The 15,807-nt window shown below is 35.4% G+C and overlaps 1 protein-coding gene across 2 annotated transcripts in view; it reads right to left on the reverse strand.

Moving 5' to 3' along the window:
• Window positions 1-8,288, reverse strand: part of LOC107864578 (DNA mismatch repair protein MSH1, mitochondrial) — a 33,740-nt gene extending 25,452 nt beyond the window's left edge. Inside the window, exons 1-10 of one of the 2 annotated variants that reach the window (XM_047409009.1) lie at window positions 8,000-8,288; window positions 5,578-5,707; window positions 5,347-5,444; window positions 3,942-4,017; window positions 3,690-3,809; window positions 2,826-2,873; window positions 2,392-2,456; window positions 2,012-2,097; window positions 1,309-1,473; window positions 52-161 (exon numbers count right to left, since the gene is read on the reverse strand). In XM_047409009.1, coding sequence (XP_047264965.1) covers window positions 52-161; window positions 1,309-1,473; window positions 2,012-2,097; window positions 2,392-2,456; window positions 2,826-2,873; window positions 3,690-3,809; window positions 3,942-4,017; window positions 5,347-5,444; window positions 5,578-5,707; window positions 8,000-8,118 — 1,017 coding nt within the window. In that variant the 5' untranslated portion in view covers window positions 8,119-8,288. Of the gene's footprint in view, window positions 1-51; window positions 162-1,308; window positions 1,474-2,011; window positions 2,098-2,391; window positions 2,457-2,825; window positions 2,874-3,009; window positions 3,106-3,689; window positions 3,810-3,941; window positions 4,018-5,346; window positions 5,445-5,577; window positions 5,708-7,999 lie in introns of those variants that run through there. The other variant, XM_047409010.1, reaches the window with a different exon arrangement.
• Between the last annotated feature and the right edge of the window lie 7,519 nt (window positions 8,289-15,807).

The following is a 15,807-nucleotide window of genomic DNA, read 5'->3' on the forward strand; positions in this document are numbered from 1 at the left end:
ACTGTAGGTAATAGGAAGTGTCACAAACAATGAAACAATGTGAAGCCAAACCTTGAACAGAAGTTCATCGATAGGATTGCCATCCAGCCATTCCTGCTGTCTAGCATTACATTCTCCCCACAGAAGTCCACCTTCACCAAACTCCCCCCAACGCGAAGTTCCTGTGAGGAGACTCTCCAGCTAAATGAAGGACTGAACAACATTTACATATATAAATAGAGTAAATTCAGAACAAAAGTGTTGCCTTCAAATCTAAAATTACATGCAACTGCCTAAACATCATTGAAGACTCAAAACACAATATTTAATTAAATAAACATACCAACCTCCTCCCACACCTTCCCTCCTTTTTGGAACTGAATACCAAAATAAATTAGCTGAGTCAACGGAAGACCTAAAGTAGCACAGAAGTTGAACATGTACAGGAAGCGGTCCACAACAAACTCTTCAAGGTTTCGTTTCTACAGAATCATATCCTATAGGTTTTCAACATTTAAGTAAAGGCTAACTTGCCTTGCCTCCTTGACTAATATGAAGATCCAAATCAATAATAACCACTCGGGATGCCAAAAGCCCAAAATTGCAGAAAAATATTATTAAAAGTAATCTTATGCTATTGGGAATTCTCCAAATTTTCCTTTTTACAAGAAAAAAGATATGGAAAATTTGAAGAATTTCCCATAATATAAAAACTGCTTCTCCAGGGAGTTTATTTTCCCTGAACCCATTCTCCAATGCCAGAACATACAGAAAATGATAAATCGAGCTTTTTCATGCTTTCAACTCATCCATGGTACAATGTAATGAACTAATGTGGTCCTCCATACAAGTTATCTCTTATCAAAATCTCTATTTTATCTAGTTGATATATCTCTAGCTGATAACCCACCCACGCACCCCACCCCTGCAGTAATCCCATCATACTAGTCAGTTTCAAACTAAAGAATATTGTAATTTATTAAGGAAGGTAACATTTATGTATATTGATATAAAATTGACTCCACACAAAACTGGGAGTAACCCTGACTTACAAAAGTGAGCACACAGATGGTACTCCTATTCCTTTGTCAACTCACAAGGAATCTAAGACATCAAAAATAGAAACATAAGCTTCTAGATACATCCCTTTAAACCAAAAGTCAAAAAGAGCTAGACATTACATTTTCAATTTAAGTTCACCTACATTATATCCAAACAGAAATATGTAGTTATAACTAGAGAGCCAGAGTATGTGGGTATTAGGTTCCTTCACCGAGCTACTTTACTCCCTATGTAAAAACAGTAAAACAGAATGACCTATCTGCAAACCTGAAGAATTATTCTTCAATGAATTATGCAAAAACAAATGGTGGCATCGACAAGTACGCAGCTTGGTAACTACAGCTTCTTCAGTTAGGCCATCCTCCACAGAGTAAGTCTTCATAGTCTCATAAACAGAGACAATGCAATACCCCTTCACTGAACGGGATATTCCTGTATCCACCAAATAAGAACTCTTACTTTGTGATTGCAAGTGAAATTTCCTTATCTTCTATAAGTAACAAAGATGAGATGCTAATGAACCAAAAAATCATTACTATTTAAGCAGTCAAGGGAGCAGTCACTAGTCCGTAGAAATGCTGAGGACTTCTAGCTAAGGAAATCTCTGAATTATAAAATCCTGGAATGAAAAGGGTCCAAATGGATCGAAACAGATAGTGATGATTCATATAGTCGACCCAAATAAGCTTGGAATAGAGTGGTCAAGCAGTAATGACAGAGGTCAAAGCTGGAAAGTGTACTTGCTGGGACGAAAACATTGACAAACACTAGGCCAACATTATGAATACTGACAAAAGTAAGACGTCAGGCTTGGACGTAAACAACTTACAATTAGAAAACCTATGACTCTTTGCTGGCAAAATCATTTAGGTAACACGCATTAATTCCATTTATGGGCAGCAATTATTTAGCTTTAAAACTGCATAGTAAGAGAAATCAATTTATGCAATAATAATTTGCTCTGCCATACCAACAACAGGCATTGGTTCTGGAAAATCAAGATCCTGATCATCTCCAACAAGGCCAAAAACATAGGGACTGCCTGGATGTGCATGCCTGAAAGATTGAGAACAAGTGAAATGTACGTCGCCACAGGTTAGGATTGTTCAGTATCCTTTTTAAAGGTATAGAAATGTCAGTGATGTAGGTCTTATGAATATTTAAGAAATGCTAGCATGCTAAAAAGCTTAACTCTCATTTCTTACAGCTAATAGTTTTGCATCTGAGCAGACATTAGTTAGTAGATTCAACTGTATATGGAAAAATTGCAAGAGATACAAAAATTAAAACTGAATAATCGCATCCAAAATTGAAATTGTACTTAATCTCGAGCTATTCATAAGTAATTACCCTGATATAAATCGGCTTTTACGAGAACGAGCTTGAGTTGGACCCTGAACTTCCTCCACGACACACTACAAATGCAAACATGTCACAGCTGTACAAATTACTAAATCTGTTTTGTGCATAGCTAAAAGGAAGTGAGGGACAGAGGCACTTGAAGTTATATGTGGAAAAAAGATAAAGAGGGATGAAGTAGGAAGATGTCAAGTCATCTGGTCGAAAGAACATCAAAAGAAATTACCGCTCCAAGACATTAATCAGTTCATAACTTCACTAACAAAAGATGTCATTGTAATTCTTAAAGATAAAAAGCCAACTCTTACAAGCTCATTAACTTACCAATATAAATTAACACTTCACCTCTCATGTATTAAAATATATAAGAACTTATCCAAGAAAAAGGATTATGAAAGTTCCGACTGATTGGGACTGACACTAACCACAGAGAAACCATTACGTGTGAGGTCATCCAACGTCTGTCTTAGATTCTGCAAAAAGAACAAAAAATGATAGTTACAAGACAAAGAGAGACGTTCAGAGAGTAAGAAGACGGAATTAGAGTAAATAAATAACATAAATTTATTTTAAAAACAAATAAAGGAACATCGGAGGAACTCAGCATACTCTATTGGCAGTTTCTCAGGTATTATTGTGCAGGAAGACCGAAGATGACAGAATTAAACTGCACATATTTTATTTTATGCTAATATTGAAGTGGAACCAGTTCAAGGACATAAGGCAGTCAAAGGTATTCCCGGTCAATGAGCTTCAAAAAGAAGGAACCAGTTAGACTTGAAAGTAATCAAAAAAGTAAAGGGCAAGGAAGCAAAGTGAGAAAATCAAATGATCGCCCTTTCATTGGCATATTAACAGTTTACACATCTAAGAACTTCTTCACCCTTTTAAGGAGGTAAAGAAAACGAATCCAACCTTGAGCTCCGCTTCTACATGGTCAAAAACAATGTATTTTTAATGGCACAAATCTGGTTTGCAAGTGAAATCAGCTCTGAACCTTACATTAGCATGGAGGTCCATTCATCCAAAATATGTAATCTATGTAATGCATAAACCTTTTAAACGGAAAACTTAACAACTTCCCATTCCTGATGGTTAAAAACCAGTGGTTTCCAATTTCTTGGTGTTACATGTCTTAAATATGTATGACTTCACAAAGGAGAAAATAGGGGGAAAAAAAATGATTTCCAATTTCTTGGTGTTACATGTCTTAAATATGTATGACTTCACAAAGGAGAAAATAGAAAAAAAAAAAAATATATATATATATATATAAATGAAAACAGTACCACAACTGGACAACCAGCTTTTGGTATACTATCTGAGCGCAGGCCACCAAATGGATTTAAACCAGCATATTCCACAAGAATACAAGCATCAAATCCAATTGCTTCATAAAAATCACCCACCTGGAAAGTCGAAGAAGATCAAGAAGCACTCGTAATTGATTTTAATCACAGCAATCCTCTATGGTTGAGGAACTGATACGTGACTTTCAAGCACATTTTAAAGAAGAGTAAATGGAAGCGATAAAATCATACTCTACAGAGCAAAACTTCACGTGGAAATTTTGATTTGAACTGCAACATCTCCGAGTTAAGTGTTCCCTCTTTAAGACTGCAAATTTACAAAGGTAGACTTCGGTTAAAACTTAAGTAATATGATACAAATGAGAGACAGACAAAGGACATAAGCATTTGATGAATTTACAAAGGTAGCCTTTGATAAAAACTTAAGTAATATGAGACCAAGTAATAGACAGACAAAGACACAAAGACATAAGCATATGTTATATTATGTATATATGTATACTTTTACATGTCAGTGTGTAGACCTGACAGTTAGTAGTCTGTACGGATTATGTTTGCCCCTTGGTAAGGTCGAACTTGAACCGTTCCCAAGAAGCAATAGATATGTACAAATTGTTTTTTGGACGAATTTTTCAGCAGACTGGATTCTTTTTGCTTTTTAGTTCAGCGTGGTTTCCTAAACCATGTAAGAAATCAAATAATACTATTATGGCTTCGAAAAGATATTATTTTGATTTCCGTCATGGATTAGGGAACTATGCTGAAAAAGAACATCATTATGCATTTTTGTGCAATTTAGCCTGCCAATCATTATTGGCACATGTTTATTAATATATTTATGCCCATGTGAGTGTAGGCAGAAAAATTCAGCATAACAATATTGAAATACTTGAATTTGGAATTTGCACTTTGAGTTCGCAACTCGACAACTCACTTTTGACAGGATTATATCTATACGAGGATATTTAGACCGAGAATGTGCAAACAACACAATATCAGCAGGGAATCAGTTAAGGAAGCTTATGAGAGTTGGTGCTTATGGAGAGTTGACAAAGATATAAAAAAGATCTGGAACATGGTGCTCGCTTGTATATTTTGGTGTGTCTGGTTAGGAAGGAACAGGAGATGTTTTGATGCGAGTCAACTCTGGTAGGTCTTTTGAAGGCAAGATGCAGCCGATCTGTTTAGCTGGTCCAGTTTGGTCCCTGTTGATGATGCAGAAAATCTTTTGATTTATTAATTCACTGGTTCTGGCTTAGACAGTTTTTGTACAGCCAGGCAGTCATTTTTTGTAAGCCCAAATGCCATATCTTGTAATTCTTGCATCTCCATGATGCCTTTATTAATACCACTTACTTTATCAAAAAAAAAAAAAAGACAAGCAGATCTCAAAAAAAAATCTAAAACTCTTCCCAGCAGGGCTTCAGATCCTATGTATAGAGGAACAAACTAAGAATACAACTTTATGGAGGAAAACAAAGAATTTCTCCAAGAACCCTTCTCTTTTTCTTCCTTCGAAATGGTAAGGATTTGAGAGGCTCCCAGAACCCTTGATTAAACTCTTCTCTAAGTTAGAAGAAAACTAGTTCAAAAACTTCCTGAAGGAAGGATCAAAAGACAACATGAAAGAACTAACCTTCCATTTCTCAAACTCGGATCCACACCCAGCACGTTACAATATGTAAGCCTCTTAGCCAGTAGAACAGAAGAAGGCTTTCTCAAGAATTCCATTCTCTACAACATAAAATCATGGTGGCATAACATTATACAATACTTTCTTGTTTATACTGTTAAAAAAAAAAAAAAGAATCACATATTACATCCCACAATTATAAATCAACCAACTCATGAAGAGAATGTACACAACCTCCTTCCACCACATAATATTAACATAATCTTTTTCCTCTGGAACACTTTTTGGTTGTTTGAGTTTTTTTGCCGCTGTGGAAAACAACTTCCGCTCCTTCAAGCAACGTATCTGCTCCCGGCACCTGACACTAAGCAGGAGAACAAAAATTTATTTAAATCCAGAAGTTTGTCATCAGTAGTTGATATGAGAGTTATATAAAATAATGAAATCAAAAGAAGTAACATATGAAGCCTGAAGTTATCTTATCACAAAGCTTAGAATGATAAACAGGAACTCCCTTAGTCACAAATATCTTAAGTGCGTCCAACTTGCAACAAGCTGCAGACAAGCACAATGTATGCCATCAATCATAAGTCACTGATTATTCCTCTATTTAAGGATTTTCAGCTAACTATCAAATACACTAGAAAATCTCTGATCCTCTTTATACCTTAAAACCTTCTGCTTCTATTTATTCAGTCCTCAAAACTTTATCTTTCCGTAAACCATTTAAATAACAATCACATTTACATTTTCTATATGTAATTCAGACTCAACCGATATAAAGACCCAGATGCAGTTTCAAGAAAGCTCTACAACTTGTCCTAAGTAAGACAGAGGCAGGCTTTAATAGTGGATCAATCCCAAAATAGATAGTATCAGAAATCATAACTACCAGGTTTGCTATCCAAATGAAAGTTTCAAACTTTATAGCCACGGAAGAGAAAGCTCCTAATTCCATGGCTGAAAGAGCAAATTTTCAGCGGACAAACTAGTAACTTGGAGTGCAAGGGATTAATTAATCTAACACATGCTGATTTACAGTGGAGGAAATCAGTTATATAAGAAGATAGAGCTGTTAGCTTCTCATATATTCATCTATTTATTTATCTTATTTTGTCATGCATCATGAACCCCAAAAAGAGTAATTCAAATCTCTATTTGCGCAGTGCCTCAAGGAGAACCTGAATCTGGTAGTGCGCTAAAGTAGCACAATAACAAGCAAACAGAGCATCCACAAAGAAATGGTGCACATGGAAGGAATAGAGCATTGGTGAGCGACTACTCGAGGAGTGATACCTGTCTTACATTCCCTTTTTTAAGTCAATAAATGTTATGAATTCACCCTTATACAAAAGTAAGGCATCAAGTATGGAGTCATGTCACCTACTACTGCTTTAATAGCCTTGTCAAATAAGAGAGCTAAGGGTTTCTGGAGAAAAAAATTGACTTGTAAATGAACTTTTATTCAATTTAAAGAGAGGAGCTTTGAGTTCTTAGTATGAGCTGGCTCGTTTACAGTTAAGTGAAAATTGAGATTTGATAGGACCACCAAGCTAGGATTAGAAATAGTTTTATGAGTGTCCTACTCCTGCCTGACCTTTTGTAAAATGGATCACCTATTCAAGCACAACTCATTTAGGTTAGCACGCGGATTAACATGAACAATCCATCTTGTGCCTCCTACATCACTTGTGTCTCTATGGGAGCTCATGTGTTAAACTAGTTCATTCGAATGAATAGAACAGATGGTCTAGATACACAGCTTTTTCTAGTACTTTCATAATTGTGCCTCGCAATACACCTGCACTTTTTTTTAATTTAGAAAGTAATAAATTTTATTAATGTTTGTGCAAGAAAGATACCGCACACAACACCATATTATTGTAGTGAATTTTCTCAAAAACAACAACATACCCAGTATGGTCCCACATAGTGGGGACGACGGGGGAGGATAGAGTGTACGCAGACCTTATCATTACCTCAAAGTTGAGGTAGAGAGGATATTTCCAATAGACCCCCGCTCAAGAAAGAAACAACCTAGAAAAGGACATAATGGAAGTACACGAGCCAATAAATAGTAACAAAAACAACTACTAGTATCAAAACAGGCACCAAAGCTCCCGCTATGCGCAGGGTCCGAGGAAGGGCCCCACCACAAGGGTGTATTGTACGCAGCCTTACCTTATATTTCTGCAAGAGGCTGTTTCCAAGATTTAAAACTCGTAACCTCCGGGTCACACGGCAGCAACTTTAGCGGCTACTCCAACTTTACTAGTGTCAACACAGGCACTAAAGCTCCCGCTATGTGCGGGGTCTGGAGAGGATCCCCACCACAAACGTGTAGTGTATGCAGTCTTACCTTTGCATTTTTGGCAAAGACTATTTCCAACGCTCACGTTACAGCAACTTTACTAGTGTCAAAACAGTACTACAAAAAAAAAAAAAAAAAAAAAACACTACAATAAACTAGGCAAAACAAGATAACACATTCTTGACCTCTGAGCTTCCAGACACACCCCATCCCCCACCCCCACCCCAACTAACCCAGCAAGTAGTGAACTTTCTCCACACCCCAAAATTCTATACACTAAAAAGCACTCAACTTTAGCATGATAATGGGGGGGGGGGGGGGGGGGGGGGGTAGGGAAGTACTTACAGTGTATGTGGAGTGGAAGAGAAGTAGAAGCGACGGCGAAGTGGAGGACGGAAGAAAAGGGATAGTGAACGCCAACGGGGAACTGAAACGACGACGTTTTTCGCCGTAACCCAATACATTGCACACTCCACACTGAAACTGTGTTTTCTTCTTATTGTTCCCGCCACAGAGGAAAGGTACTCACTCCCCTTTGTGAAGAAGGAGAAAGGTGGAAACTGAAGCAGTGCTAGAACTCAGAAAGTGGGACCTACTTTGTTTTCCTTTTTATTTTTTCAAAAAAAAAAATTGGCAATTAATCCCAAATTTCAAAATAATTGAATTGTATGAAGGATAAAACGTTTACAAAAAAAATTCAACATGTCTTGAAAAAAGAACAATTTATTTATTTAAATATTAAAAAATTATTCAACTATTCACTTATTTTGAAATAGAGGAAGTATATATATTTAATTAAAAAAAGTTACACTAAATATCTTTATAATGCTTCCTTCGTTTTCTGACGATTGTTTAATTTCAATTTTCACATGAAATGTTTAAATTCCAAGATTAAAATATATTTTAGTATGTTCATGGCGCGGAACCATCTATATTAAAGAGTGGTCAGATGAACACTCTTTGTTAGAAAATTATATTGTATATATAGACTAAATGTTAGTTATTCTAATTATGTATTTAATTTTGCACACCCCTTAATGTAACTGTGAAGAAAATTTATACACTTTTGTCAAATTGCAGGTTCGCTACTGAATGTATTCAACATATTTTAAATTTAACCTTAATATTCAGAAGTTTATTTTCTTTCTTAACTTATGTGTCGAGCAAAAAACTAGACCTTTACTTTCTTAATGTATGTGACAAGTTAAAACTAGACAAATAAATTGAAATGAAAAATATTAATTAGTTGTATGGATACCAATTTGATGCACTAATAATTGGTACATCTTGTTAAGTAACATGAGAAAATTGAAGATTAGGTGTCTTTTAAGTCTTGAATGAAGGATTAGTGACATTGACCAACAGATAGTGTCAAACATTATTAGAAAACTTGATCAAGTTAATTGTGAACTTGATTAATATTTTCAAAACTTTCTAATCTTTTCAAAAATACAAATCAACTTAACCCACACCCTCTTCAATCCAAATCAACCACTTTCTCCTCTCTCTCGACAGCTTCTCTCAACTCTCTCCCAACCAACAGTTCTGCAAAATTTCTCCCTTCAACCCCCGACGATAAATAGTTGGGCTTCGAGTTCCCCTCTTCAATTCAATCAACTTGTCTCTCATCCCTCTCTCGACAACTTCTCTCAACTCTCTCCCAACCAACTGTTCTGCAAATTTCTTATTTTAATCCTCGGCGACTTCAACATCCAACTATAAATAGTTGGGATTACAGTTTCTTTTCGACTTCAATCGACGTGACAGCCTTGCTCTCCGGCCACAACAGTTTCGAATTCTTCATCGGTCCTTTTCTTCTTTCACAGGTAAAAATTTATTGCCTTTTTAGTTTTGAAGAAAACAAGGAACTTGAGTCAACTTCTCTTATAGTATTGTTCAAAAATTTCAATATTTGTTGTACTAATTTGAAATGCGGTCTGAATTAAATCCTAATTTCTGGTATTTCTTTTCTTCTCTTCTCTTTTCGAAGTGAATTGTGATATTTTGTTGTTTGTTACATTTTTTTGAATTTTGATTTTTATTGTTTGTGTTTATAAAAATAAAAGGACAATTTGGTTTGATTTGTTCTGTTCTTGTTCTTAGTAAAAATGGTGAAATTGCTATTTTTTGTTTAACAAAATTGTGCTATTGTTTCCTCCGACAGATTACCCATCTGGTGCAACATATGAACCATCTGATGCAACAGATTCATCATATGATACAATAGATCAACTATTTAATGAGCTAGAAGAACCATCATATTATAATTCTGATGCAACAGATTAATAATCTGATATAACAGCTTTACCATATGTTGCAACAGATTAAGATTCAAATAAAAAATCTGATGCAACTAATTAACCACCTGGTACAATGGAAGAACCATCAAATTAATAATTTGATGCAACAGATGAACCTCCTTTTGGATAAAATCCTACCAACTCTTCCTATAGGAAAAGTCCAAGACTTGATTTTTCGAACTGATCATTCATCTGCCGCGATAAACGACCTTATGTTGGAAGAAATCTAAATAATATTGACCGTTGATAACTGTTCCAACAGATCACTCATGTGTTGCAACAGATGTATGACCTGTTGCACAGACCATTCATCTTTCTCAATAGATAAGTGATATATTTTGTATCATCGTAATAGATTACTCAGTCGTTGCTACAGATTATTTAACTGTTCCAACAGATCACTCATATATTGCAACAAATGATGTCACAATAGTTGTGTGATCTGTTGAACAGACTATTCATTTGTCTTAAAAGATGAGTGGTATGTTTTGTATTGTTACAACAGATTACTCATCCGCTACAATAGTTTGGTTATATGCTGCAACAGATATACTACATGGTGCAACAGATCGGTGATCTGTTGCAACTGTTATTTTATGGTTTTGCTTGTTTGATTTACTGTTATCCTTTTTAAACGATGCATTAATCAACAATAATATATTATTTTATGTTAATATTAATTTTAGATAATATGGCTCCCAAAAGAATAAAAATCGAATCAAGTCCAAGTAAAGGAACAAGTGAAGCAGCTAGGCTACATCCAACACTCTATGAGCTTGCTTTACAAGCTTATCTCAATCGAGAGCAGAATATGATGAGCACGGGAAGGAGGAATGTTTCAAAAAAGATGATGCAGATGCTAATAGCCCTTCTACCGAAGAGCTGGTCAAAGCCTTCAACATTGATCATTATTCTGTGAGAATGCAGTGCGATGGTGCCGCAGATTTAACGGGTGATTTCGTGGTTAAGTCAGTCATGGGAAAATATTTCGATGCCTTCAGAAAAATACTTCGAAAACAAAAATTGGATGCTTATTTTAGGGACAGCTGCTTTGGGAAATATCTTGATTTGCTGGAGGACAACAATGCTCGTTTCCAAATAAAAATGGTATATGAACTTCTCAAGCATAGGTTTATGTATGAAAACAAAGATAAGATGGATGAGGAGTGGATAAATTACTGTGACATGCCTTTTTGTTTTTGTTGGAAGGAGTTTGTCATAGTTACTGGACTAAAATGTTATCCTCCTTCTCAAGTTATACCTATTTTAACCCCAAAAAAGCACCTCGCACACCCAAAAAAGGCAAAGGCAAGTCGTGTGATCGTGATGACCTGGTTTCCATTATTGGTCCAAGCTTCAAAAACAAAAATTTGATAGAAGCGTTGAAAGGTAAAGGACTTTCAAAGAAGCACAAGCAGTCATTGTGCTTGGTTTAGTTTGTACATAATATTCTTTGAGCGAGAGACGTTAACAACAACATAAGCCTCGGTTTAATAAAGCTCTTCGAGGATCTTGAGGCGCTTAACAGCTATCCATGGGGGTATAAAAGCTTCAAAATGACTGTCAAATATTTGTTGACTTCGTTAGCGCCAAAGACAGTCAACTTATATGGCTTCCCATGGGCTTTCATGGTAAATATTTCTTTCTTCTATTATGATATCATTCATTTTTTTTGCTCAATAATGGTTTTGATTTATTGACGTTATTTTATAGGCTTGGGTGTTTGAAGCCATTCCTTATTTAAGACAACAAATGAATTACCAGGAAGGAGTTTTCTGTCCAAGAATCTTGAGATGGTTGTCGGCCAAAACTCATAAAAATGCAAAATTTTTTGATCTCTTCAACCTCCCGAAGGATGCAGTAAGTATAATTATAATTAATTTTTTCTTTTAATTAATGTTTTTTTGAATGATCTAATCATCATTCTAATATATGTAATGATTTATATTAGAATGTGCATCTGTCGCTAGTTTCGACCAATCGAGAGTTGAAGATGCTATTTTTTCTTACTTTATGGTCTGTGCAAACTTTATCGGACCCTAAGGTCATCGACAGAATAAAAATAGAATTGTTTGGAGCAACAACCATTACAAGAAAAACAATTTTAGAGGGTGGGCTTGTTGTTGTTGATGGAGTTGTTGGTGGTGGTAGTGGTGCTGTTGTTGGTGCTAATGATGCCCCTCTTACAGTATTTAAAGTAAACCATTATGAGTATGATCATACTGGTTATACAGATTTTGCCTCTCCTAGCGAATGTTCTGCATGTAAATGTCAAAACTGCAGGGCGAAACATGATGTAGTGATTAATGTTATTAATGCATTAACTACTTTTGTAAAAGGAATTGACATCTAAGAGAAGTCTTATTCTATCAAAAAGAATTTTATTTCCATCCGCTCTATTAGAGATTAGGGCTAAGAGGAGAAGGAGAGTGATTTCCAGGGCATTATCAGGCATCCAAAAAAATAAAATTGCAACTCCTCTGTCTGCGTGTTTACATTGAGCAATGTACAATGTCCAAAGGAGAGCAGGACGAGTTGAAAAAGCTGAATATATTATATGTCTTCCAACTGACAAAACAAGCAGACACATATCTGTTTCAACAGATGACACATCTGCTGAAAATTATCAAACAGATATATACATCTGTTGCAATAGTTGACTAACCTGTTGCACCAGATACTTTATCTGGTGCAACATATTTCTCATCTGTTTTAGCAAATCAAACAGCTCTTCGTACAACTTTTATTTGTACCAACAGATGACCTATCTGCTACAACAAATGATTCATATATTATAACGGATGGTTCATCCATTGGAAATTATCACACAGGGTCTTCTTCATATAGAAATTTATCCCAACAGTTGATTCATTATTGCAACAGAAATATAATATATTTAGGACAATTTAAAACGGGAGGAAGACCTGTTTAATTTGCTAGAAGAGAGAGTTATCCTTTTCCGTTTTGTTATATTTCGGGGATTAGCATTGACCAATTCTGGCTTTCCAGGTGGATATAGAAGAAGCTACTGCTAAACAACATTGATAATATGCTACTCTTTTTATGGAAATACGAAGAACAGAAAGCGCAGAAATCGTACGCAAGCGATAATGAAGATTCCCGACGAGCAAAATCGAATTCCATAGGATCGGATGAAGAATAACTTGTCCATACTGAGTAAATCTTTATAGCTTGAGCCTGTCAAAGCAATCCTTGGTAGTATACTTAAATTATTGTTGATGTATTTGTTGAGATTTGTACCCATAACAATTTTTTTACATTTCATTTATTCGTTGACTTATTTCAGCTAATTTATGAAGGCTTTGATTTATTTTATTTTGTCTACGAATTTTATTTATTCCTTAGATTTGAACTTATTAATTGAAAAGGAATACTAGATTCAAATATTGCAACAAATAATGTATCTGTTGCAACAGACGACACCTCTATTAGAAAATTCGAACAGATTTAGACATACGTTGCAACAGGTAGGTGATCTGTTGGAATTTATCAAACAGGTTTTCCCAATGTTGCAACAGATGGACTTTAGATAAAAACATCAAGATAATGCAACAGATGACACATCTATTAGAAAAAAAATAGATTTAGATATATGTTGTAACAGATGGACTTTATCTGTTGCAATAGATGACACATCTATTGGAATAATCAAACAGATTTATACATATATTGCAATAGGTAGGTTATCTATTAGAATTTATCAAATATGTCTTCCTACTGTTGCAACAAATGGACTTTAAATAAAAATATCGAGATAATGCAATAGATGACCAATCTATTACAACAGATAAACTATATGTCAGAACAGGTAGGATAACTATTACAACGGATGGAGAATCTGTTGCATTATAAAAATTCAAATTTTGTTGGACATAAAAAAATTGCCACTACGTTTAAAAAGGTTAAAGTGAATTAAAATAAAAAAGGCGCAACCCATCGACGGTGTTCAGTTCAAACACCTAAAATAAAATAGGCATCAATTAGACATGTTCATTTTAAAGACGTAAAATAAAATAGGTATCAAATGTGTTAGTGTCAGTCCTGGCACATTTCGCTGACTTGCCGTCACTTGGCCCCCAACGGTCATTTTTTTTCCCCCATTGTCTTATATATTCATCTTCCTCCTAAAATTTAACCCTAAATTCCCAAATCTTCTTCTTCATAGTCATCTTCTTTTATCTATCCAAATTCTTCAATTTATTACTTTTATTTTTTCCAACTGACCTTGACAATGTCGAGTGCATCTTCTACTATTTTTTGTGATAAAGATTTTCGATATTGTAAGTGCGGTCATGAAGCTCTGTTAAAGACTTCTTAGACTCAACAAAATTCTGGTCGTAGTTTTTTTACTTATAAGATTTCAAAGGTAATATTTTTTTTATTTAATTAATTGATTAATTATTGACTTGTAATGTTTTGTAATTGTGTTCTTTTTTTTTTATAGAAATTGGGTGGATACGATTACTTTGATTGGTATGAAGAACGAAACCCTTCACAAGCAAATCGTGTAATCTGAGGTTTGTTGAACAAAGTCAAGGCTTCTGAAGAGAAACAAAATCAAGCAAGAAGATACTACATTGTTGTCGTTATTACTACTGGTTTGTTGTTGTTGGGCACATAAATATTGAAGTCTAATTGCTGAAATTTTCATGGTGGTGTGTGTATTTGCTACTGGTTTGTTGTCGACGAGCACATGGATATTCAAGCGTAACTGTTGGAAAATATCAAAAAGATTTAGGCATATGTTGTAAAATTTAGGTCATCTGTGGAAATTATCAAACAGGTCTTCCCACTATTGCAACAGATTAGACTTTGATTATTAGATTATTCATAGAAATTATCAAACAGGTCTTCTCACTGTTGCAACAGACTAGACTTAGATTATTAGATTATTAGATTATTCAAACATGTCTTCCCACTGTTGCAACAGATTGACAATCTAATCTATTGCATTATAAAAAAACTTAACTTTCATCAGAAAAAAATTATTGCCACTACATGTACATGTAATAAAGTGAAGGGTGACTTGAAATTAAAAATTTCTAATTCACAGGCTCTTCTATATACACAGGCTTCAAGCGTCCAGTTAGTACCTCATAAGACCAGACCTCTTGCAGGTTTGCCACAGTGTTGTCGCACAGAAAAGTCATTAGCTCAGCCATTTTTGTTCCGGTCAGGAAACATTCGATGTGTGCAAGAGCGTGCGAGCCTCTCACTTTAGCGGCATCATCTTTTGGAAGGATCATTCCCCTATTTCGACCTTTAAAATCCCATGATTTATTTATCAACACTTCCTTTGACAAATGATTTATCAGTTTACTCTCCCTCAACAAGATGGGCAACGGCACCATCAGTGGCTCCACGAGGAAAAAAAGATTGAAATCATCGATGAGAGGTACGTTGGAGTCATAACCATTGATCTTTCCCTGCTCTAGTAGTATTTCAACAGCCCGATAATGCGTGCCGTTCACGCTAATGACTGCAAGAATCCTTTTTGCCTCAATCCAGCTCTTGCCATGTGGATTTGGCATGTCCCCTCTAACATATCTTAACGTTTCTTCTTCATCCAAGACCAACGTAGGAACTAGGAAATCAAGTCCCTCGCCAAGGGCTGACGCCTCTTCATTGAGTTGATCGTACCTATCCTTGAGCTTCTTGCAGAAGTCGAGGTCCATTATCCTATCGGCAGCGTCATAAGCTTTCCAGTACGTTAATTGCTTTTTTCTCATGAGGCAGAGAATTATGTGATATGAGAATAATAGCCACCTAAGCTTTCGCCAACATCATTCAAAGTTACTATGTGAAGAATCAAGATTTGATCGCATAGAAGAC

This window comes from Capsicum annuum, chromosome 3, assembly GCF_002878395.1.
Source record: "Capsicum annuum cultivar UCD-10X-F1 chromosome 3, UCD10Xv1.1, whole genome shotgun sequence".
NCBI classification, from domain to species: Eukaryota; Viridiplantae; Streptophyta; class Magnoliopsida; order Solanales; family Solanaceae; genus Capsicum; species Capsicum annuum.